Below are 24490 nucleotides of genomic sequence, written 5' to 3'. Positions count from 1 at the left end.
GATATGAGACCTCTGCAAGGCCCTTCTGCCCGACCTGCTTCTGTCTGTGACCCTGTGAAACCCAAATGCAGCACTTTCCCCTGGCCCTAAGGAGCAAACAGCCTCTGTGGGGTCCATCACACTTGGTGCATGTCAGTACATCCCCTCTCTCCAACACAGCCTCTACAGCTATGGGAAGAAGAGACTAAAGAATCATAGAATCAGACTGGTTTGTGTTGGAAGGGAACTTAAAGCTCCTCCAGCTCCAACCCCTGCCACGGGCAGGGACACCTTCCACTAGAGCAGCTTGCTCCAAGCCCCATCCAACCTAGCTGCTCTGCATGGCAAGTGCCATCTGCTATCGCCTGACCACCCCAACCACACACCTCAGAGCAATGGGACCAAGTAGAATTTGGGTCTCTGGCTGTGAAACCAGGGATCTGGGAGGGGTTTTGAGATGTTTAAAGAGTGACTCCTCCTAACAGCTTCGTGTAAAACCCAGGCTGTGAGGAACTGACAAAGTGCTTAAGCCAGTAAATAAGCCCCAGTCCTGCCTCACAGAAAGATTTTTGCCTCTGTTGCGCTTCTCCAATCACTGCCCACCTCATTTCCTCAACCACAATGCTTATAGCTTGGAAAGAAAAACAACCAAAGTGAAATTCCCTGTGGAGTTCCTAACTCCACGCTGCAGAAGGGCCGATCCTGTGGGTGCATCCCACCAGTGAAACCAGAGAATCACAGAAAGGGAAGAGCTGAGTTATTCAGCACTGTTTGGAGCAGCACCAGCACTGAGAGGGGTGTCCATGTTGCGCTACCAACACACCCAGCAGTGTCTGTCCTTGGCCTCCCAGCACCAACCACTCTTCTTCCCATGGATATCCACCAAGGGAGCAGGGAGAGCCCGGCCTGGCTGCCCTATAGAGCTCAGCTGGGCTGGCTCAGGTTGCACCGAGCAGTCCCTGCCTTCCATTGCAAACCACGGCTCCCAACGCTTCCCATCCTCCCTCCACCTCCTGACCCAGCTCTGGTCCCCCCCCCCTGTGCACCTCCGGAGCCCCGATGGGGAATGAACTCCAGGCACGGCTCAGTTTGGATGTTTATTGCTGGCACGGCTGAGCGCGCATCCCGGCGGGATGGGCAGCACGGAGCGGGACGTTGCGGGCCTGGCTGCGGGTGGTGTGAGCTGACCCCCCCCCCCCCCCCGCTGGCACCCGCACCAGCAGGACCTGCTGGGAATGATGCTGGGAACCCCACGGTGTCAGGATGCGCCGGGTCAGGGCGGGAGGACGGGGCTCGTGCTGTGAAGCAGCGGGTGGTTACTGGTGGTGGTGAGGATGCTCGCTGCGGTGCGGTGCGGGTCGAGCAGCGCAGGCTGGTACAGAGGAGCCCTGGGTACCGGCTCCTGGTGCCTCACTGTGAGTGGACCAGCGCCCCGGCACCCTGCCCGAAGCCAAAGCCCTTGGGACCAAAGTTCTTGGCGTAGCAACCTGCAGAGGATGGGAAGGGAGAGACGGGTAAGACCGGCCGCTGGACACGAGCAGGTCCCCTCATCTCAAAGCAGGCACTGCCTAAACAGGACAGGGTTTGCTGGGCTTGTTGGGCAAACAGAGAGGCCTCAGGCACAGCAGGAAACCCAACCAAACCTCAGCCCCATCCTGCTCCATGCACGGGCAGGCCCTGCCTCCACCCTTTGCAGCCTGGGACAAGGCAGCGGGGAAGGTGGCACTGCCCCAGGAAGGTGGCACTCACAGGGAAGGTGGCACTCACCTTTGCAGTAGATCTCCCCATCTTTATCTGCCAGGGTGGTGGACTCCAGGCTTTTGCCACACTTGGCACAGCGGAAGCAGGACTTGTGCCAGGACTGTGGGACAGGAGCAGAGCCCGGTCAGACACCCCTGGGGGACAGGAAGCGAGGCTCTGGCTTCCCAACACCATCACTTCCCTGGTTCTGACCCGAAGCCATTGGCAAAGAGGGTTGAGAACAGGGTGAAAGGGTTTGTGTGGGAAGAATGATCCTCCCAGCCCCAGGGGGGGGAAGATACAGAGAGGAAACATCAGGTGTGGCCACTGCTGGGAGATTTCACCCTCCTCCAGGAATCATTTGTAAGGATCAGTCACCCCCCATTGGGGATTTGTCCTCCTGGAGCAGCAGGAGCAGCCCTGCAGGTTACCCAGCTGAGACCCATCATCTGCAGCAGGGCTGGGGACCTGTCCCCGCAGTGCAGCTCCAAGGCAGGCACTGAGAATGCAGGAATCAGGCAATGTTTAAAAATACCCCCAAATATCTTCCCCCTGCCTGGCTCTGCCAGGCCCCTGGGGATGCAGCCAGAGCTGCTCCAGGAGGAATTTAAACAAACCCTTTGGAAAACATGAAACCTTTTTTGGAAGAAAATGTGAAATTCGGGGGCTGGAGTCATGCAGCAAACATTAGCACATGAAATAGGCGCTCTGGAATCCTCGCCCGGCTTCGCTCCAGGGTAATTGCTTTGCCAGCTTTGGTTCCTTGTAAACACGGGGGCCAGAAGCCTACCAGGAAGCCCAGATCATGGTTTTGAGGGTAAATTCAGCTCCTGTCCCTGGGCTGACCCTCAGTGTGCTCATCACAAACCCCTGCGCTGCCAGCCCGGGCACGATGCTGCTGTGGGAGGCCCTTCCTTGTTGGCTTGGTGCCTCCTTCCCTTGCTCTGGGGACAGGACCAGGAGGGCAGAGCACAGCAGGGTCAGCACATGTGGTCAGTGGCCACATCCAGCAGCAGGGACGTCCACTGTCAGCTCTGCTGAGCAGGGCTCTGAATCCACAAGCCTTGAGAGATGCAGCTGGAGAACCTGGTTTCCAGAGGCGCCAAGATCTCCTTTTGGTGCCAGGCTTTGGTTCCAGGCCACCAGACCCTAAGCTGAGCCTGCAGCAGCCCATGGGTCCATCCAAGACCTTCTCTGAAGGTCGCCCTGGTGCACACCACTCGCAGTGGCCCATCCATCCCAACCCCTTCTTACCTTTCCAGCTCCAATCACCTTCTCGGCTGCATACACGGCTTGGCCACAGCGAGGGCACCCATCAGCACCTCCGACTTTCTGGGCCATTCTGGATGCGTTGGGGTTGGTGGGTCGGTGGGGCTGGCCCCTGTGGGTGGGAGGGAGTTCGTGGTCAGGGCTGCACATGATGGAGGAGGGAAGAGCCATGGGATCACAAATCCCCACCCAGTTTGGAAGGGCTTTAGGCACATGGCTGTGTGTTAGGAAGGGATGGGAACGTGCTCAGGCAATGAGGACGTGTCCCATCAAGCCCCATCCCACCCTGCAGACAGGGTTCAGCGGGATTCCCCGAGGAGTAGAGGGGCAGAGCAGCTCACGGTGTGCTCCACTGGAGACACTGCTGAAGCTGAGCAGGGGCTGCACAGCCCGAGCATCACAAGCAGAGATGTGGGGGAGAAGGGGCACACCACAGCCCCGGGTTCGAAAACAAGACTTAAACTCACTCTTCATATCTGATGCCCAGAGACTCGCCCTTGTCAGTGCTCAGGGTCCCTGCTCCCTGCCCGTATCCATAGCCCTTGGGACCGTACTTCTTGCCATAGCAGGACTTGCAGTAGATCTCCTCTCCATGCACAGCAACAGTGGTGCTGTCCAAGTTCTTCTTACAGACCACTGGAAAAGAGGGGAGGGTCGTTAGCCTGCTCAGCCAGAGCTCACTGCTTACCTGCAGGAAACAAGTCCTCACAAGGAACGGGAGATCAGCTTTCAAGGAGTAAGGAAACCCTAGATCAGATCCCCGGTAAAGGGAGTGCATGCAAAACAGCTGGAGATAAGGATCACAACAAGCACATTGTCTGGCTTTAAAAGGAAGCAACCACCAAAGCTACAAGGTCGGCACTAAGACAAAGCTCTGTTAACCCTCCCCGTGCTGGTATCCTGCACTTAAACCAGGGGAGGTGGAGGTTGAAATTCCCCTACAAACGCCTGCAGGACTCAGGAGCACAGGGATGGGTGTCCCTGCCCCTGGCAGACACAGCCCTGCACACTGCCCATCCACTGCAAACAGCAATAGTCACTGGGGGAAAGGAATGGAGGCAAATGCATTATTCCCTGTGTTTAAGCAGACCAAAGCAGACCTGCAGCATCACCGCAGCTGATGGGCTGCAAGGGTTGTGGCACATGAGGCTGTTTTCCAGACCCCAAGACCACAGCAAAAGTCCATGCTACCGTGTCCCCATCCCTGGCAGTGTTCAAGGCCAGGTTGGACACAGGGGCTTGGAGCAAGCTGCTCTATGGAAGGGGTCCCTGTCTGTGGCAGGGGTTGGAGCTGGAGGAGCTTTAAGGTCCCCTCCAAGCCAAAGCAGTCTGGGATTTGGGTGTGTGCAGGGGGTGGTCTCAGGTGAGGAACTCTAACTGAGCTGGGTGTTCAAACCTTGGCGATCAGCATGGGATGTAAGACAGGACAGGAGGAGACAGCAGCCAGGCTGGGGGTGCTGCTGAGCCCATCCAGAGCCGTGCAGGATGGACGGCTCCTGACTCTCCTGACTTTTAGGTTTCTCTGCCTCCTGTCCGAGCTCCGATCTCAGCCCCCACCTTGGCTTACATCCCTTCCTGGCACACACCACCCAGCCAGCAGCACCCAAACCGGCTCGCAGGGATCCCCGCTGCCTGCCTGGGGCAGGATCCAGGCGCCTGGGGCAGAGTCCGCATTGCTGGCAGCAGCCCCGCACGGTGCCTGTTCCAGCAGCCACCCAGCCCTCCCATCCCGCTCACAGGCCTTAAATGTCGAGGCTCTCGGCAGCCCCTTGGCCTCTCTGCCTGCAGCAACGTTCCTTGGCCTTTACCAATATCACAGGAATGCAAACAGAGCACAAACCACAGCTCCGAGCGCGGGGCTGAGGCAGCCCCGTTACTAAATATGGACCTTGGAGAGCCCTGAATGCTGCTGCTTGGAGTAGGAGGTGGGAAAGGAAACGTCTCCGGCCATCTAAGGGGGATCTGACAGGGTCCTCTCCTGGCTATGAGCTCCCATTCCACCTCCAAACCCACCAGGGCAGGAGCAGCATCCTTGCTGAGATTGACCAGCTCTGGTTAACTGCTCCTGTAGGTACCGGGCTGGTGCTGGGGCTCTCTGCATCACCCTGGAGTTCATGGGGAGCATTCAGACAGACCCTCCAGGAGGGGAATTTGGGCACATTTAAAGAGCTTTTCCTAATGATCCCAATGGCACCTTTCTCTCTCCCCTGGGTGGGTTTAGAGCTCTAACCCGAGCTTCCCCAGTCCCTCATCTGCACTTAGCACAGAGCAGACGTTTGAGAGGCAGCAGGAAAATCCTTTCCCTGCTTCCTAGAAATCAGCCCCCCAGCTCCTGCATGGCAGGAATTCCAGCACAAAGCACTCACCCCGTTAAGGACCCTTTGTTTTTCTAAGAGCTCCACAAAACAATTAGGCAAGAGCTGCTGCCACTTCCAGAGGCCAAACGGTCTCATTACAGAACATTCCTGCCGTGTCCTGTTGACTCAGCTGGAGCGATGCCACCGAGTCAATCACCAGGGCACTCCCTCAGCCCATCTCCGGTGCTAATGCACTGTGGTATGTTTGGCTCCTTTCTGATTGCTTTTGGGGCAGGGCAGGTCAAAGTGTTTGTTTTTCTCCCCTAAAGATAAGGGCTTCAAGCTCCCTGATGGGGCCCAAGCACAGCAGTGGGGAACAAGCTGGGAACCTGAGTTTGGAGCTCGGTGTCACCAGCAGCCTGTGGCATGGAACTGGGAAGAGCCACAGCCTGAAGTGGGGAGCACGCAGGCAGGATGGGCAGGACCTCTGGGATACACGGATGGGGATTATGAACATCTCAAAGCACAGGGACAGGAGACCCATTGGACCACTCCCTGGTGACTTGCTTCCATGGGATGACCTTCTTCTCCATTTTGGCCATGTATTTCCTTCTTGAAGCCATGCCTTTTGTCCACTTGTATGGCTCTGGGTGCCAATATGGCCCGGCAGAAGCTGCCCCTGGCAATCCAGATGTGTGCAGAGGGCCACAGGGAAGGACAGATGCAGTGCAATGGGATCTCAGTCCCCATACTGATTCTCCACTGACATGGGCTCGGATGGTAAAAGCCAGTGGTAGGGGAAAACAAGGGCAACGCTCGCCAGCCTCCTTATCTGGGTCTGTAGAAGAACCAGGACTTCCAGCTGCAGAGAGCGGCTGCAGCACAGGCCCAGCCCAGGGAAAGCCTCTCTGCAGCATCCCTTCCTCGTCCTCTCGAGCCAAAGCAACGCTTCCAGCCTGGAAGCTCCCACACAGAGAGCTACCGGCCACGCTGTGCAGGGAGCAGGGATGGAGCAGCAGCTCCCCTCACATCTGCATCCATCTGTGCACGCCGCATCCCGGGAGCCTGGCCAAGCCTCTGGTGTCCGTGCCAGGTGGATGCAGGAGCGCAGCCCCATGGGGACACTGGTATTTCCCTGCTGGCATAGGTCTACTGAGATTAGTTCTGGCCGAGTGCCTGTTTATAGGCCCGAGCTCTGCTCACTGCCCACATGGCAAAGATCCTGCCTGCGCTCCCTGCTGCAATGGGATGGTGTTATGGGAGCAGGGAACAGGGACCAGGCAAGGAAATGTTAAACCTCAGAAGATGTTAAACCCTGCTCTGAGGATGCACTTCTCTCACTTCCAGATGCAGATCAGCATCACCATCATGATGATGGGCCATCAGCACACACAAGCAATGTGCATGATGCTGCTAGCACATGATCCTGATAGCCTGCAAGGGCAGGAGACACAGTGCTGGTAAAACACAGGCTGAGGATATGGGTCATCTTTGTATTTAAAGGTCCTGCAGCACCCTGGATGTGGACACCCAGGTTTAAGGAACTGCTCTCAGCACTGTACCACTGCTCGGCTGTCCCTGCATTGCTGCCCTTGTATCCCCAAAGGGAAGGGAAGGGTCTGGGGACCTGCAGCATGAGCCCAAGAGTACATGAAGGATCCTGCAGAGCAAGCAGAGGAAAGGGTCTCTGCACTGAGGTAACCCACAATCTCCTGCTTCCATCAGCAGAAGGGCCAGGACACGACTTCATCTTCCTCCCATCATCTCCACAGGCCCAAGGGCAGATCCCATGCCAGTCTCCAAGGCCCAACCACCTTTTTAGTGCAGCAAAGGCACTTGGAAGATTCAAGGTAGCCTCACCCCAGAGCACTGCATGGGATGTGCCACCTCCTGCCACCGCTTTTCACAGAGTCTCTGTCTCTTGCTCCGATCCTTGCTCAGGGAAAGGCTCCTGAGCATCCACCCAGCCCATACACACAAAGCTGATGGGTGCTGCCTGGATGCGGGGTGGGAGGGAGAGGGAAGGGCTGGTACTCACTGCACAAGAAACAGGACTTGTGGAAGCTGTTGCCTTCGCATTGCACTTCCTCGGCGAAGTACACGGCCTTCTGGCAGACACCACACTTCTTCCCTCCTCCCCAGTTCGGCATCCTGCAGAGACAGCATGGGCAGGAACGGCGTCAGGGCGGGAGGTCAGGCAGGGATGGGGCAGGAGGCAGGGATGGGGCAGGAGGCAGGGATGGGGCAGGAGGCAGGGATGGGGCAGGAGGCAGGGACGGGGCAGGAGGCAGGGATGGGGCAGGAGGCAGGGACGGGGCAGGAGGCAGGGATGGGGCAGGAGGCAGGGACGGGGCAGGAGGCAGGGATGGGGCAGGAGGCAGGGACGGGGCAGGAGGCAGCGATGGGGCAGGAGGCAGGGATGGGGCAGGAGGCAGGGACGGGGCAGGAGGCAGGGACGGGGTAGGAGGCAGGGACGGGGCAGGAGGCAGGGATGGGGCAGGAGGCAGCGACGGGGCAGGAGGCAGGGATGGGGTAGGAGGCAGGGATGGGGCAGGAGGCAGGGATGGGGCAGGAGGCAGGGACGGGGCAGGAGGCAGGGACGGGGCAGGAGGCAGCGATGGGGCAGGAGGCAGGGATGGGGCAGGAGGCAGCGACGGGGCAGGAGGCAGGGATGGGGTAGGAGGCAGGGATGGGGCAGGAGGCAGGGACGGGGCAGGAGGCAGGGACGGGGCAGGAGGCAGGGATGGGGCAGGAGGCAGCGACGGGGCAGGAGGCAGGGATGGGGTAGGAGGCAGGGATGGGGCAGGAGGCAGGGATGGGGCAGGAGGCAGGGATGGGGCAGGAGGCAGGGACGGGGCAGGAGGCAGGGACGGGGCAGGAGGCAGGGATGGGGCAGAGTGAGGGGGCTGTAGCGGGCACTCCCAGCAGTGCTCCAGCAGCTGTTCCACATCTGCACTTGCAGGCACCACCCGTGTTTGCTGCCTGCACACCCACAGAATGACCCCAGCACCCAGCAGCATGAGCTGCCTCCTGAGGACCACTGCTCCTGCCAGCCAGGAGCAGCAGAAACCCGGCTGTCCCCAAAGCCATGGGACCTCACAGCTCTTTTCTGTGCCAGGAAAAGGAAGGAAGCAGGACAATGATGGGAAACTGTGCTTACAGAGGTACCCACGGCACCGACCGCATGAGCTCACAGCCCTGCTATGGCCCCTGGACCCAGCAGTGCAGCGGTGCCAGGGTGAGTGACCCTTGGTGCAGGACAGGGTACAAGTTGTCACCGTGGCTGGAAACAGCTCCAGCTTCTCCTCCCCAAACATCCCTTCCATTTCTGCCACCGCAAGGCAGGGGTATAGTGAGTGCTACCCAAAGGGCAGGAGCTGCCCCTGATACCACCAGGCTCTTGTCCCCTATAGCATCATCAGCTTCTGCCTTGCCTGGCCATCTCCCTGTACAAGCTTCTACGTCTCCTCCAAGACTGCAGGTACAAGGAAGTCCACAGGCTCACGCCCAGGGCAAAGCACCAGCCCAAGCCACCATGCAGCCCTCTGGCAGGATAGAAATGCTTCTATTTCTCTCTCCTCTTTCCTGAAATGCATCTGATGAGACATGGTCAAGAGGCCCCTTGGTCTGTGAATTTGCAGATAACCCTGAAACACTGTGAGCAGTGAACAGAAGTAGCAGAGCTCCAACCCACAGGAGCCTTGCTCCTTCTGAAGACCAGGCCAACATAAACCTGAAGACGTTCAAGCACCAAAGTCCTACGAGTTGATTCCGAGCAAGGTGGTTGGTGGAGGAGGCTAAGAAGGATCTAACAGCAACCAAAGCACTCTGCCAAAACACTTTGTGATGGTGCCCAATGACATAAGAAAGGTGATGAACACAAGCTGCAGCTTGTGGTCTCCAGAGGTCTTTCCCCATCAACACTTCTGGAATTCTCCATCCTTCTCCCACGTGGGGACAGGCAGCAGAAATCACCCTCCCCGTGTGCTCCCCAACTCCCAGATAGCTAAAGCAGCAGGACAAGGTCCCCCAGACCTGCCTGGCAGGAGAGGGATGTTGAACACAACAGGACCAGGGGCTGTATAAACATCAAATAGGGTGAAGAGGGAGGAGGAAGCGCTGAGACCCCTCTGCTCACAGCGCACAGCGAGATCTCGGTACCTTCCAGTACATGGGAAGGTCGAGCTCTTCCCTGCGTGGGTTTTGCCAGGAAACGGAAAGGGGAAGTTGAGCTCAGCCTGGTTTAACAGCGCCAGGCAGCAGGGGCACCGCCTGCAGCGCAGGGGCTCTGCGGGCTCCAGGGGCAGCAGCCGTGCCGGGGTGCGATCCCAGCGCATGGGAAGTCTCCCTTCTGAAGGCGCTGCGGTGCCAGATCCCTCCCTTCCAGCCTGGTCATCCCAGTCCCAGCCTTTGGATTGCCTTAAAAGGACACAAAGTGCTCCTCTCCAGAGCCTCTTTCTTCCTCCTGCGCCCGGAGGAGGACCCGACCTGGTGCAGGAGTTTCCTTGGAGGGCAGAAACACGCAGCAGCATCAGGGGCCCACTGGCCCCCTCTGTCCCTGTGCCCAGTGTGCCAGACCCCTGGTCAGCAATAGCAGGACACAGGCAGCCCCCTGCCCCTCTGCTCCTGCCCATCCCCACCACTCCCTGCCCCACAGCCGGGTGATCAGCATCGTGCTCAGGGACAAGCTGCTTCCTGTAGTCTGGAGCCTGCTGCTCCCCTTTGCCTCCAGGGCACCTTTTCTTTCCCTTTACAGCAGCAGTGAAGGAAGAGGCTCTGTTTGCCCCAAACAACGCGGTTCATCTGCCCAAAGTGAGACATCAGCAGTGGGGACACGTTCCCTGAGCTCCTGCAAGTCTATGGGAGGAGAAAAGATGCTGCTGGGAGAAGCTCATCTGATGTTCGCCTCAAGAGGAGATCAAGCCCTTTTGCTGCTTCTTTTCCTCCATCCACCATGGAAGGTTGCAGTTTAAGCCATGTCACAGTGATTTCAGTGGGCGAAGCCACATCTCAGCAAGACCTCCTGGCACACACCAGGGTGTGCAGAGAGACCATGAAAATGAGTTTGTCCTGGGGATAGCCAGGCTTGTGATAGCACAAAGCTGGGCATGGAGGAAGCCTGAGATAAGATTTAACTGCTGGGAATTCCCTCTTAGACCACAATGTACACAGGCACATGCTGAGAGCCGCAGGAGACACCAAAAAGCAGTTTCTGCTACAGGTCAGTATCAGCAGGAAAGAAAAAAGCAGAGCACCCTGTTCATGGAGGACCCACACCGGCCATCTCAGAAGCCAGCTTCTGAGATCAACTGGTCATGACCATCCCAATTCCATGGGTAATGACTAGTGGAAGATATGTCACAGAGTCTGCAACCCTTCCAGCATGGTTTTTTGCTGGAATTGAGTGTATTTTGCACCATGGAGCTCACACCATTTTCTGCCCCATTGCAACACACAATGACCGCAGTCACACGTCTCCATATCACTCTGGACCCACTCACAATGAGGAACAGGAGGCAACAGTCCTGCAGCCAGAGACCTCGCTGAGCATAAGGCAAGAGGCAAGCCCAAAACACAGGATTATTTTCCCCCCTCCTGCAGCTCCACATCCCATGTACCACAGCCTCACAGAGAACACAACCCTATGGACAGCACCATCCCTGGCAGTGTTCAAGGCCAGGATGGACACAGGGGCTTGGAGCAAGGTGCTCTAGTGGAAGGTGTCCCTGCCCATGGCAGAGGTTGGAGCTGGATGAGCTTTAAGGTCCCTTCCTACACTGGGATTGTATGATCCTCTGCGCCAGGCATGGCTCAGCCCTGCAGCTGGCCCATTGTCTGCTCTGGGTAGGTCAAGGGGCCTCAAACCCCAAGCTCTTTAACCAAGAGCTGTGTCACTGGGCAGTGCAGACACAAGTGAGGCCCACGCAGAACCACCCAGGTCTGACACTTCTGGAGATGAGTTTTAGTATCTGATGTCTGACCCTTTGCATTTCACTGGGTCAAATGTAAGCTACAGACTCACCCATGTTTCAAGGCTACGCTAAACCACTAGCATAGACCAGTATGGAACCAGTATGACCTGGTGGTTTGGGATGTCCTCTAAACCTGGGCTGTAAGGGGAAGCAGTGAGCAGATGAAGCCAAGCAGGAACACACATGGTAAGCCTCTCCTTAGATCAGTGTGCAAAGCTGGCAGCCCCCTGCCAGAGAGTGGCTGGGATTGAACTGCTGGAGCTGAAGCAGCACCCGTCACTGTGTGCTGCTATGGGAGCACCCAGAGAACCAGAGCATCATAGAATACCAGGCTGAAGGATCATCTGCAACAACCTTCCTAGGCAAAGCATGACCTAGACTGTATGTCCAAGCACCCTGTCCAGCCAAATCAAGTGTCCAGCAGTGTCAAACAGCAGTGCAGGTTCTCCCACCTATGTGCTGAGATGTTTTACTTGTATCCTACAGTAATAAATAGCAGAGCAATCACTTTGTGCTTGAAGGAGATCACTGAGGAACAGAAGACTCATGCTGGCCCCTGTAAAAGGTTCTTTCTTTGCTTCAATCAGTGTTAATACAAGTGGATGGCAGAAAACACCATCAGTGCTTCACCCCCTAGAATGTTCACAGCAGTCCATGCAGGATTATTACATACCCTGGCAAAGGGACAAGTCAGAGGGGAAGAAACCACACCAGGAGCCCCAGGCCCTGGGGTCTGCACAGTGCCTCCCAGTGCAGAGAACAGCTGGCATAGGCATGAAACGAGCAGAAATCTGAAGCAGGAGGCACCAAGACAGATGGGACGTGTGGGCAGAGCAGGAAGGGACCAGCTCATGGGGATCACAGGGAACACCATGTGGGAAATCACCAGGACAGAGCACCAGGGACTCAGCACCAATAAGTGCCATCAGGCCATGGAGCACTCTGCCCCAGACAAACGGCGCCTGTCACAAAGCAGCTTTCACATCACCTGGGCACAGGTTGAAATAACACTGCAAGAAGGAGGTGGGAGCCTCACCCCTGTCCCCCCCCACATCAGCTGGGTGGAGCAGTGCCTCCGCTGCCAGCAGTGTAAGCAAAGGTCGGTGGTGGTGGTGAGCTGGTGAGCAAGAGGAGGACGGGGTCCTGAGGCTGGTGAGCACCAGGACACAGCAAAGCCCTGGGCATCACCAGGGAGAAATCACAGAACTGACCCAGGGGATGGGGCTGTATCAGGCCAGGCATCTCTGAGGGCTTTGCCATAGAGGAGGCAGGAAGTCAGGAGGGTCCATGGTCCCCTCACACACAGCTCATCTGCTCTACAGGTCCTCATGCAGCACAGCCTGGCACTGCCTCTGCTGCCACCACTGAGGCAGCTTCCAGGTTTGCTTGGCCAGGGAAAGGGCTGGTATGGCCAGTGCTGCCCAGAGCCGGGCTATTGCCTGTGGACCAGCACTCTGTGGCTGCTGCCCACACTGCTTCCAAGCCTTGGTTGCAAAGGCAACTTGATCCCAACTGCGCTCCTCAAAGAAAAAACTAATTTTACCCAGGGAAAAAAAAAAAAGCCAAAAGAATTGTCAGGGATGCCAAGAAAAGCTTCCTGCCAGAATCCCAATCCATAACCTGACCAAGCTCACTTGAGCTTTTGCAAAGCCCTTATTTCCTAATTGGTCAATCCTTGTCATTTTGTGCTGCCTCCCAGGAGCAGGGGGCCCAGAAGAGAAACCAGTCACGCCAGAGGTCCAGGCACTGACATCCCAGCCGGAGAGACCCCGATCCAGGGGACAGGAGAGGCCGGCAGCAAGCCTGAGGCTGGGTAGACACCGAGCAACGGGAGCAGTGAGGGCACCATGGTCCTCCCCAGGACAGGGAGTGCCCATAGACACTGCCTCCCCCATCCCAGCCTCATCGCGACCCACCAGGAGATGCAGCATCCAAAGCCCATCTCACACCAAACACCACTTTTAGCGCTTCACCTTCTCACCCGCTCCATCCCTGTCTCTGTTTGCCAAGTGCACATCAACACCCGCTCCTACGCGCTGGCCCCGCTGCCAGCTCGGAGGTTTGGGAAGCGGCTCCCGCAAGCGGCTCTCCCGTGTACCCCGCCAGCTCCTCCGCACCGGAACATCAGCGCACGGCAGCGGAGAGGCCCGATCCCCGCGGTGTAAGCGAACCGACAGGGGAACGGGATGCAAGCGCGGAGCGAGGACCACAGCCCCGAGCTGTCCCATTGCCAAGCGCTGAGTAACGCGAGCAGAAGGTCGGGAAGCACCAGCGGGTGCCCGCTCTCTGCCGCCTTAGCAAAGTTCACCGGGGCTGATGCAAGAGCTTTGGCTTCCGCATGTGCCCCATGTGCGCGCACACGGCGGGGTCCGCGCCCCCCGCCCCGCATCCCACCGGGTGGGTGATCCCGAGGGATGCGGCAGCTCCGGGGATGGAGCCGCCCGCCCGGGAACCGTTGGCTCTGCAACGGGACCGAGCACCGGAGGGGCCCCGCGGCTGCCCCCGGCCCGCACCTACCTGCAGCTGGGCCGGGCAGGGCCGGTCGGTGTCGGGAGCGGCGCTGGGGCCGGCGGCCTCCCGGGGCTTTTGTTGGCGACGGGAGAAGGCGGGTCGCGGGGCGGCGGCGGTTTGCGCTCGGCGCCAGCCAGGCCTGATGTCACCGTGGCCGCCGCCCCGAGGGCCCCACGGAAGGAGGAACCAAGCGGCCGGGACCATCACGGGGAGCCCCCGGCCCCGGGGTCCCCATCACCGGCCCTGGGGACCTGGGGAAGCACGGCCCCAGCCCCACACCACTGGGAATCTGCCCACATCCCACTCCCACAGCCGGGAGCTCTGCTGGCGGACGGGGAACACCACAAAGTGGCCACACACTGGCTGTGTAATATGCAGAGTTTATTAAACAAGCACACTAAAGCAGGCACACTAATGTGAATATCTCTGTATAATTAATAAGTACAATAAGACCAATCAGAGATATAGGTATAAAGTAAAGTAGTGAAGGAAGGCAGCAATGCACTAAATCATTACTGCACACGGAGAATAGAGATTAAGAAGAAATACTTCAGTTGCGGCTGGATCATCATCCAGGCCCACACTTCCAGCTGGGAATACAATACACTGTGGCAAACAACATACTTTGTAATGTCTCTCAGTCATGAGAGGGAATCAGCTCTCAGCTAGGTTCCCATCTGTTATATGGAGTCAGCCCTTCGGAGCAGCAGTGGCAGCTCCCTAAAGCCCACAGGCTGGTTGCCAAGTGTATGTGCCATCGCAGAGCCATAGAATCATCTAATCAGCTAGGTTGGGAAAGACCTTTAAGATCACCCAACCCAGGAGTACCCCAGCACTGCCAAGTCCCCGTTAAACCACATCACTGAGGTCCTTGTCTCCACAGTGTGTGAACACTTGCAGGGATGGTGACTCCAGCACTGCCCTGGGCAGCCTGTTCCGATGCCTGACCTCAATGAAGAGAAGCCTGTCAGATGTCCCACAGCCCTTGCCGTGCTCCCACCACACATGCAGGTCCCCTCCATGCCCAAACATCCTGGGAACAGCCTAGAGGAAATGCAGCTGCAGGGCCATGAAGAGAGGCTGCTGTGAGTGCCATCCACTGTCACTTGCTGCATGAGGAGCTGTCTTTGCTGCTTGCAGTTGTGAAGCTGTATTTTGAATGCAGCCTTTCAAATTACAAGTGGTGCTGGCCCCCAACACCAGAGGGACGTGGAGCTGTTGGAGGGAGACCAGAGGAGGCCGTGGAGATGCTGCGAGGGCTGGAGTAGCTCTGCTCTGGAGCCAGGCTGAGAGAGCTGGGCTGGGTCAGCCTGGAGAAGAGAAGGCTCCTGAAGGGGAGACCTGAGAGCAGCTCCAGTGCCTGAAGGGGCTGCAGGAAACCTGGAGAGGGGCTTGGGACAAGGGCCTGTAGGGACAGGCCAAGGGGAATGGCTTTAACCTGCCCGAGGGGAGACTGAGCTGAGCTCTTAGGCAGAAGCTCTTCCCTGTGAGGGTGCTGAGGCGCTGGCACAGGGTGCCCAGAGAAGCTGTGGCTGCCCCATCCCTGGCAGTGTTCAAGGCCAGGTTGGACACAGGGGCTTGGAGCAAGCTGCTCTATGGAAGGGGTCCCTGCCCATGGCAGGGGCTGGAGCTGGGTAAGCTCTAAGGTCCCTTCAACCCAAACCAGTCTCTGGGTCTGTGAAATGCCACGGGTCTGGGGGACGTGTCAGTGACCCCTGATCCGTGCGCTCCTTCAGCGGTTCCTCTGGTGAATAACCTGAAGCAAATCCCCTGCTGGGTACCACAGCACAACCTGAGGGGGCAGCCCCTCCGCTGGGCACCGTCACCGCCGGCCAGGAGAGGGATGCTCAGCACCGCAGAGCCACGAGAAGGCGCAGTGGAGCCAAACCCCATTGGAAACGTTCCCGGTTCGGGCCGGTAGAGCAGGGAACCCGCTGTGGCTGTGCCCCTCGCCCCGCTCCCCTGGGGCTGGTGCCGCCCCGGCCATCGCTGTCGTTCCCCCCCCCCCGGCCCTGCCCGGTGCCTCCTCGCACCGCGCCCGCTCGGCGGGAGAGAGCCGGGAGCTGCGATGGCGGCGGCGCGCGGGGGCTGCTGGGAGTTGTAGTCCGTTGCCGGGCAGGTGCAGCTGCTCGCGGGGGCTGCCGGGAGTTGTAGTCCTTCCTGCGCGGGCAGGTGCGGCGGCGCCCGCGGGAACTACATGTCCCGGCATGCCTTGGGGCTCGGGCGGCGCGGGCGCGGCGGCGGCGGCGGTGGGGGCGTATCGAAGATGGCGGCGGGGGCGCTGCTCCCCGCTCCCGGCTGAGGAGAGGCGCGGTGCGGTCCCTGCGCCTCAGTGCGGCGGCGGCGATGTCAGAGCCGGAGCACCTGGGCGGGAAGCGGGCCGAGTCGGCGCGGCTGCGGCGGGCCGAGCAGCTGCGGCGCTGGAAGGGCTCCCTGACCGAGCAGGAGCCCGTGGCGCCGGGGGGCGGCCGGGGCCGACACCGCGGCGATGGGGGGTCCCGCGTCCGTTTCGAGGAAGGCGCCGTCTTCCTGGCCGCCTGCTCCAGCGGGGACACCGAGGAGGTGAAGCGGCTGCTGGGCCGCGGCGCCCGCATCAACACCACCAACGTGGACGGGCTGACAGCCCTGCACCAGGTACCGGCGGCCCGGCGCCGGGGCGGGGGGAGTCGGGCCCGGGCTGGGGGTTGTTGTGGGGGGGGGAAACTCGGCCTCATCCCTCCGCGACGCTTCCCCGCGCTCCTCGCTGGGGCACCGGGGCTCGGGAGGACGCGTTTCGGGGGTGCCCCGGTGCTGTCGGAGGCAGCGGGTTGTTTATAACCGATACGGCTTTGAGCCCCGTCAGTGTGCCGGTGCCGTGCTCACGGCAGGGTGTTCCGGTCCTCACAGGGGTGCCGAGTGGCTCAGTTAGTAAAAGAAAGCAGTGGGCTGGCAGAACCGATTCATTCATTTTGGGAAAACTTCCTCTTTGTGCTTGGGATCTGCTGAAATAGGGAAAAATTCCCGCCGGGGGGGGTTAGTTTTTGCGAGGCGAGAAGCGTCTCCTGCGCTTCTGTGTTGTGTTGTATTAGAGTTGCCTTGAAACTCCCCAGACTGCTCTTTGGCAACCGCTGCAGAGAGCAGAGGGTGCCCGCGTCTCAGACAGGTGACATGGGCTCTATTAATACTCATCCAAATGTGCTGAAGATGATACAAAAGTGGGTGCAGAAGTTGGCTCCGGAGCGGTAAAGCCTCCCCTGTCTGGCAGCGTGTGCTGTGTTTCACCCGTCGCTGTCAGTGTGTAAATGAGCAGGAATGTGAGGGAGCCTGTGGAATCACTGTCCTTTAATGCTGGGGAACCTGTTGCTGTTGAAGACTGGCTCAGGATTCAGCAGGGCTTGTGAAATCAGTGTCCCAGATTGTTGCATCTGGTCAGTGAAATGAATCTGATTTGAATCCAGGCCAGGCTCAGGAAGAACGTTTTCTTAGCTCAAGATCTGGTAGATTAAGCATGGAGCGTAGCGACGGGGCCGGGAAAAGCAGCGCAGTCCAGGAATAACATCTGGGAATAATGTGTCTGTAAAGAATAAAAGCACAAATCATAGGATGATAATTGAGTTGATTGGGCTTTCTTCTTTGCTGGGCTGGTATTACTGAACTGAAGCATTGGGACATGTAGAAGCTCACTTGCTGGTGGCTGTCACTGAACAAGGGGCAGTGATATTTGTTCATTTTGTTCTGGAGTTCCAAAAATAAGTTATGAAGCAAAGAGCACAGGAACTTACAGACTGACAGGTTGGGTACAGCTTCAGTTGCCAAAGCAGTGAACGTTGTAATGCACCAGCTTGTTCTTTTTTGGTATAGCAAATAGGTTACACTGTGATAGTAATCCCCGGTACAGCACGAATACATGTATTAGCAGATCAATAAATAATCATATAGGCCCTACTATGATCTGGTTACTGAAAGCATTTCAACAAGCAAGAAATCTGAATCTAAGGTGGGTAGAAGTGTGGTGGAAGTGGGATGACTTCATGAGGGCTTCCCAGCCAGGACTGATTGTGATCCCACTGTGAACCCATGTTATCTTCTTGATGTATATAACGTGAGGCTTGGCCACCTGAGTATCCTGAAGTGCATTAGACCCACCAGACCATGATCTCTGCAAGGTCAAGCCTCTTGCCAAGCCACATATTGACAAGCAAGCTGCAACTGTAATTCTGTGTACCTAAAGAATGGTGTCTTAGGAGCTCAGAATGGGGTAACCCTGCACACTGTAATGCTGAGGGCTTGATACTTGGAAGAGCTTTTAGATGAGTGAGTGGCCCACCAGATGGGAGCTGTACAAGCAACTCTTTCTTCAGCAACCTCACAGGAAGAGAGGCTGGCTTGGCCTTGCCTTTAATAAAAACTTGATTTCAGTGCCCTGTTGCTGTAGTAACAGTTTCTCATCTGCACATCTCTGACAACACCAAAGAGATGTTCTTGTGCACCCAAATAGAACAGACACCCGTTTGTTAAAGGTTTTGTTGTACGTGTGTGTCCTGCGTCTAGAAATCTGTATCAGATGAAAATGCTCATTGTCATGTTGGAGAGGTTGCTGCGAGTTCCTTTTCACTGTTCAGGTCCAAAATAGGTCTGGTTTTATATGTCTAGGGGAATGATATTGCCTGTGCTCAAGCATCAGCTGAAGGGTGGTTAGGCTGAGGGTCCCCAAGGTGCTGCTTGACAAATGACATGAGTGGAGCAGACGTGAGGATGTTTTTATAACTTCTCTTAGTGTTAGACCCAAAACTGGTGAGATACAGGGGGCAGATGGTGGTGACCACCTGCTCTGGTTTAGTACTTGTAAAACCAAGTGGCTGTGCAGTGAGGAAGGAAACCCCACATGTTGAAGAGGTGATTTTGTGGAAGGGAAGATTGGGTATAAATCTCTGGTTAAAGAACTTTAATATTTAAGTGAGGCTCACTGGGTACAAACAAGTGCCTTTTTAGGCCATGAAAGTGGGAACACAGTCAGTTGACTGAATTTACCAGAGTCACCATCAGCTTCTGCAAAGTCTAAGGCTAATCTTACGGCTTGGGTTAGTTGGCTTGGTTTGCCCAGTGCCCCCAAATGTGCTGTGATGTTCAGCACCAGTAAACCTGCACTTTCTCTAGAGCGTGGTCCACTGTGACTAAGAGCCGTTGTGTACTCGCTGGGTGAGGAGCTGCCTTGGCTGTATTTCACTGTAAGGCTGTATTTTGAAAATAACCTTTTAAATTACAAGCGGTGCTTCCAAGCCTCCAGCTCGCGTCGTGCTCCTTGTTGGGAGCATCAGGTGCAGCATAAACCCACACCACAGGCCAGTGTCTGCTCCCTGCCTTGTGGCTTCAGTTATACTTTACCTCAGTGCCTGCAAAATGCTTCTGGGTGAACATCAATCCCATCTTCTCGGTGATTAACTTAATGCATTGACTAGAGTGTATTTTTGGCAATGGCTTTGTGTGTAATGCAGAGGCATTGAATCATAGAATGGGTAAGGGTTGGAAGGGACCTTAAAGATCATCTAGCTTCAACCCCAAACATGAACCTGGCCTTAAACGCTTCCAGGGATGGAGCGTCCACAACTTCTGGAAGTGCTTAAGGAAAGGGAGACATTACCTAAGTGTGAGTGAACATTTATAAATCAAGAAAACCACTACCAGTAGGTGAAACAAACTGGAGGTGATAGTTGGATGTCTTTGGTGTTTGGAGGTGGTGGCAAGGGGGCATGAAATGTTTGCACTTCCTCCTGAGCAACAGATGGAACCGGAGAGTAAACGTTAATGAAAATTGAGTCTTAAGGGAAAAAGTTCTGGTGCTTCCAGTTGGGATGGCGTCTCCCAATGGAACAGGCAATGCTTCTTTAAGGCATCTTTAAGGGCTGATTCATCAGTGATGACAGCAGAAAAGATTGTTTATCCTCTGCTTGCCCTTTGATTTACCTGCTGTTTCCCTTTTTGCTTGTTCCATGGAGACATGAGTTGCTCATGAAATAACTCCTGGGTTTCTGACACTTAGAAGACCCTTGAAGTAGCTTGGTACTTGCTTTTGGTTGATTTTCAGGTGCTGGGCACTGTGGTAATTCAGATGCTGCTTCATGAAAATCAGTACTTTGTGCAGTGATGCTGGGTTAAATAGCGGAGGCTGCAGCCTCTTTGGCAGTCCCAGTGTAAGCTATTCATCCTCCTGAGCCAGAGCTGTAACACCACAGGCTTGTCTAGTTGCAATTCGGAGCTTTATGAAGCAGCATCCATGCTCTCCCTAATTGCAGCAGCCTAGAGTCTGTTGGGAGAACCATTGAGGTGCCAACATGGGCCCAAAATCTGAGAGACAGAGGGGAGGGAAGAGAGCTCCTATGTAGATTGGTGTTTCTTCCAGCTGGAACAGAGCATGGAGCAAAGGGCTGGAACTGCAGTGGTGGCTGAAACAGCCTGGGTTTGTTTTACAGGGTAACTGAGGTGGACCTGACAGTCATTGCCCACACAGTGCTCCTATAGCAGCAGCTTCTAGAAGTTTCTTAATCACCGAAAGGTAAAAGCTAGCTTGTGCCTTGTGAGGATACAACACAACGTACATAAAGTGGCATGGAAACAGTCCAGTGAAGCATTCAGGCACTACAGACACGATTGGGGCATCACAGCTGTACTTCAAGGCAGTTTCGCTTTTGCTCTTCTCATCGGTGATGACAGTGTCATACATCAAGATGTGTTTTTAACATTGGGTGGCTGCGTTGCCTAAAAATACCTGAATCCTGGGAAGAGAAGGTTATCCGGGGGGAGTCGTACCTTTCCACTGCGCTCTGCAAAGTGTCTTTCCGAAGGTATGCTTCTGCCAGTGAAAATAGAAGTTGCAAGCTGTTTGTACTGTATTTAACGCTGCTCATCAAGTGAGCAAATGAGACATATGACACTGTCAAAAATAGGGCTTGTCACTAGGGTAAGTGAAATGGGGCTTTTTTAGCTTTCACTTATCAATGGGAATACAGTAGTGTATACTCTGAATGAAGCGAGAGAGCTTAGAAGCTACCTACAGTACACCAGGAGTGTATTAGACACAGCTAGTTAAGGGCTCTTTTACCAACCTAATGCTTTGCTTTTCTTGCTTTTGGCTTACTCAGTCTCTTTCTTGGCTTGATGCTCTGTCCCTGTGGGTTAGTTTAATTGTCTGTCCCTTGCATCTCAGCTTCAAAACAATCTCCTAAGTGGGCAGAATTAACTCCAGACTAAACAAACTAACCTTGAACTGGGTTAGAGCCTGGGAGAAGCGCTGCTCCTGCAGCAGTTAGAGGAAGCGAGCCTTTGTTCTGGTGAGGAGCAGTTTCCCAACTGGTTAGTTGGGCTTCTGGGAGCTGAAGCCAACCACAGCATTCACTCAGCTACTGGGTGCTGGGAGGAAACCTCCGCTGCTTTAGTAAGTGGATGGCTGTTTGTGATGGGAAGTGTGCATCTTCATTGTTTCCTTCCTCAGCCTCTGTTTATCCTATGTGGTGATTACATGAGTCAAGCGCTGTTGCTCCCCATAAACAGTGAGCAAGTGAACTGGTAGGATCTTCAGCTACAACTTCCTTTATGGCAGCAGGTAGAAGTGCTGCCCCTGGTCCCATAGTGCTGCCTGTGGAAAGGTTCTCATCCCCACAGCAGTGGTGCTGGGCGGGCCAGAGCTCTGGCTAGAAGTCTCCTTCGGGAAGCGAAGGTATTTTAAGGAATGCTTTTTAGATTCTCCAAATGCTGAAAGCTTTCTGACTTCTGCAAATAAAACTCTTGAGCCTGCATTAGAGGTGGAGACAAGCCTTCCGTGCTGCACACTTGTCTGAATTCACATGGGTTGATAAGATTGGAAGCCAGCTCGACAGAAACTGAGGCATGAGCAATGAAAGCAATGCTTAAGGGTGGCTGCTTCCAGCGGTGTCCTGCAGCTCCTGCTGCTGGGGCTGAAACCTGCTGGGACATTAAGGCACTGTTCATGTGCAGAACTCCCTCAGCTGTAACCTAGACAGAATTACCTTCAGCCTGTTGTTATTGTCACAGTTTGGAATGCCTCTTGCTTATTTTAACAGTGAGCGTTAGGGGCTGGGAGCTGTCTGTTACAAACAGGTTTAGAGACTTAGAATTCAGATTAGATACTGTGGGGCTTGTGAGGCATCTTAAGTGCTGTGTGTTGTAATATATTGAGATAATAACTGGCTACTATTAAAATACAAGACTTCTGAGTTGATATGCCAGCTCTCAATTGGGGATTATTATATACCATCAGTCACACAGGCATGTCAGACTGCATGTTAGAGCAGTCTTTTTTAAGAAGGTTGGGAGAGGGAAACACATGAGGAGTGGTATAAATCAGTATTTCTTTCTTTCTAACTTTTGAATACAAATGAGGGCAGGGGGAGCATTAAATACTCTGCAATGGCTGCTCTGCTTTTCAAAGAGCTGTGCTTGTGCACAGGGCTGGGATAAGAAGTTGAAAGCAAGAGGAACCCAGCTCCTTCCAGGGGGATGGAGGCTCCCTGCTCCAGTTGCAAGCTTTCCAAAGGAGTGAGCTCTTTGACCTGGTGATCGTGGTACAGCCCCAGCATGGTGAAGGTGCCCAATACAAATCCTGGGGTCTGACCTGCAGTTTATTTTCGGCTGCCCTGCTGAAGGAGGTGCAGCAGCTGTCCCTGCCATCTCCTTTCTTGGGCTGCAGCAAACTGATCTGTGCGGGGCTGGAAGGTGCCACTCACGGGAGGAGGTGCTCAGGGTGCCCCAGCACAGAACTCAGTTTGTAAGAATCCCGAAGGAATTACCTGCTGGGGATTTGGGTGCCTGTTTTTACAGGGCTCGCTTCAGCATGAATGGATTTAAGAACAAACTCACGGGGATTACAGTCCACCCAGGCCTATGCAGAGACATGGTTCAAGCTGCTGTCAAATGGAGGGTGATGTGGTCTGTCGGAGCTTCTGCAGCACGACTGTGTGATGGAGGTCCAGCCTGCACAGCTTGAAGTGCCAAATGTTATTTCCTCCCCCTGCTGCAGAGGTGCATCTCTTACTGTGGTGGAACAGAACCGTCCTTAAAACTGAATCCTTAAACATGGTTGGTTTTTTTTTCCAGAGGAAATTGGCTTTTCTGGATTCCCAGCGTGATTTCCTGCGCTGCCAACAGCCGAATCCCCAGTCAGGCCTCCCTCCTCTCATCAAGCTCTTGATAGTCATGAACACCAAAATTCTTCATTCAGACACCTACACAGTTTCTCATGACTGTACTCATTGCTACCGATTACCTTGCAGAGTCTTCCAAATGACTCGTCTTTTAGAAAACACATCCGTGTGCACTCTTGTTACATATTTCCATGTTCAAGTTTTGGAAGATCAGTCTCCTGCCAGCTTTAAGCTCTCAGCTTAAATATCCTTATTTGAAAACAGCTGAAAATTCACTAAGAGTAAAAGGTGTGAGTATTTTTAATGGTGTTTTCCAGTGTAGCTTGTTCCCAGTAGCTGAAGCAAACAGCCCGGTCCTAGCTGGTGAGAGCCTCCCCAGAAATGTTTCCATACTACAGTACTCTGACCTTGCAGAGGGACACAGGCACTTTCAACGTTGCTTTTCCAGCGTTCAGCCTTGCTCAATAAATCTTTGTGAGATGCACAGAATGCAGAATGACCACCTGCCATTAGCTTTGTATGTGTCACTGCCTTTTCAGGGTAAAACTAAGCCGGGCCCCTCTCTGATACTCTGAGCCAGGGCATTGATTTGCCACAGTGATTGCTCACCATCCATTTCTGGAATCTGTCTGAAGCCACCTCCTATTTATAATTTGTCATTCCTCACTGTCTTGGACAGCTCAGAGGATTTTATCACAAAGCTTTCTGCTTTTTTACCTCTGAAATCCTGTGATAGCAGCAACTCATAGTACCAGACCTTGTCTAAACCCAGCTCCTGGTTTAACGAGAGGTGATTCCAACAGGGATTTAGTGAACGGGTAGGACTTTGTGTGTGGGCTGTGGTCTAACCTGGCTTATGTCTGTTTAGTTTGGACTTGTAAATACAATCCCATAACCCAAAGGGGTGTAAACTGCAGGGCCTTCACATGGAGCTGTGCTGCATTATCCATACTGGTTTTGTGTCCGAGTTGATGCATCCTGAAGTCCTGCTGCAATGTTCTCATTCTGGGGTCAAGGATATGAGGCATATAGATATCTTTCGCTTCCAGGATTTGAATTCATATGAATTGTCAGCTTTATCCAAATCAACTACTAATTATGGATTGATCTTGTGAGACCCCACTTTTAGCACTGTGTGCAGTTTTGGTGTCCTCAGCATAAGAAGGATATGGAGCTGTTGGAGCAAGTCCAGATGAAGCCACGAGGATGCTCAGGGGTTGGAGCACCTCCCATATGGAGACAGGCTGAGGAACTTGGGGCTGTTCAGCCTGGAGAAGAGAAGCTGCGTGGAGACCTCAGAGCAGCTTCCAGTGTCTGAAGGAGGCTACAAGGTGGGCAGAGATCCCACTCTGCCTGTTAGGAATGCTATCAGAGATGGTGTCAAAGGTGTACCATGCTTACTCGCCTATCACCCCACCCAGTCAACTTGTCCTTGTGGTGGGTAATCAAGTTAGGCAGGGTTTGCCACTGGTAAATCCATGCCGGCTGTTCCCAGTCACCACCACCTCCTGCATGTGGCTGAAAATAGCTTTCAGGAAGATTTACTGCATAGCCTTTCCAGGGACTGAGGTGGGATTGGCAGGCT

The 24490-nt window shown here is 55.2% G+C and overlaps 2 protein-coding genes across 6 annotated transcripts in view; one reads left to right on the top strand and one right to left on the bottom strand.

Annotated features, from left to right (window-relative positions):
- Positions 1 to 1063: 1063 nt before the first annotated feature.
- Positions 1064 to 13931, bottom strand: CSRP1 (cysteine and glycine rich protein 1). The gene is made up of 6 exons (XM_061442811.1): positions 13775 to 13931; positions 7324 to 7436; positions 3456 to 3624; positions 2974 to 3100; positions 1747 to 1840; positions 1064 to 1466 (listed from the first exon to the last, which is right to left on the bottom strand). Exons 2-6 carry the CDS (start codon positions 7433 to 7435, stop codon positions 1390 to 1392), a joined length of 579 nt encoding a protein of 192 aa, XP_061298795.1. The 5' UTR covers position 7436; positions 13775 to 13931; the 3' UTR covers positions 1064 to 1389.
- A 2080-nt stretch (positions 13932 to 16011) lies between these two features.
- The window catches only part of PPP1R12B (protein phosphatase 1 regulatory subunit 12B), a 99902-nt gene continuing 91423 nt past the window's right edge, over positions 16012 to 24490 (top strand). For all 5 annotated transcript variants that reach the window (XM_061442825.1, XM_061442824.1, XM_061442822.1 and 2 more), the window contains exon 1: positions 16012 to 16402. In XM_061442825.1, coding sequence (XP_061298809.1) covers positions 16115 to 16402 — 288 coding nt within the window. In that variant the 5' untranslated portion in view covers positions 16012 to 16114. The remainder of the gene's footprint in view (positions 16403 to 24490) is intronic.

This window comes from Pezoporus flaviventris, unplaced genomic scaffold, assembly GCF_033815535.1.
Source record: "Pezoporus flaviventris isolate CSIRO_AGI_PZ_B2104156 unplaced genomic scaffold, CSIRO_AGI_Pfla_v1 ptg000253l, whole genome shotgun sequence".
In the NCBI taxonomy this organism is placed as follows: domain Eukaryota; kingdom Metazoa; phylum Chordata; class Aves; order Psittaciformes; family Psittacidae; genus Pezoporus; species Pezoporus flaviventris.
Note: the sequence above shows the minus strand (reverse complement) of the source record. Positions and strands in the feature narration are given on the sequence as shown.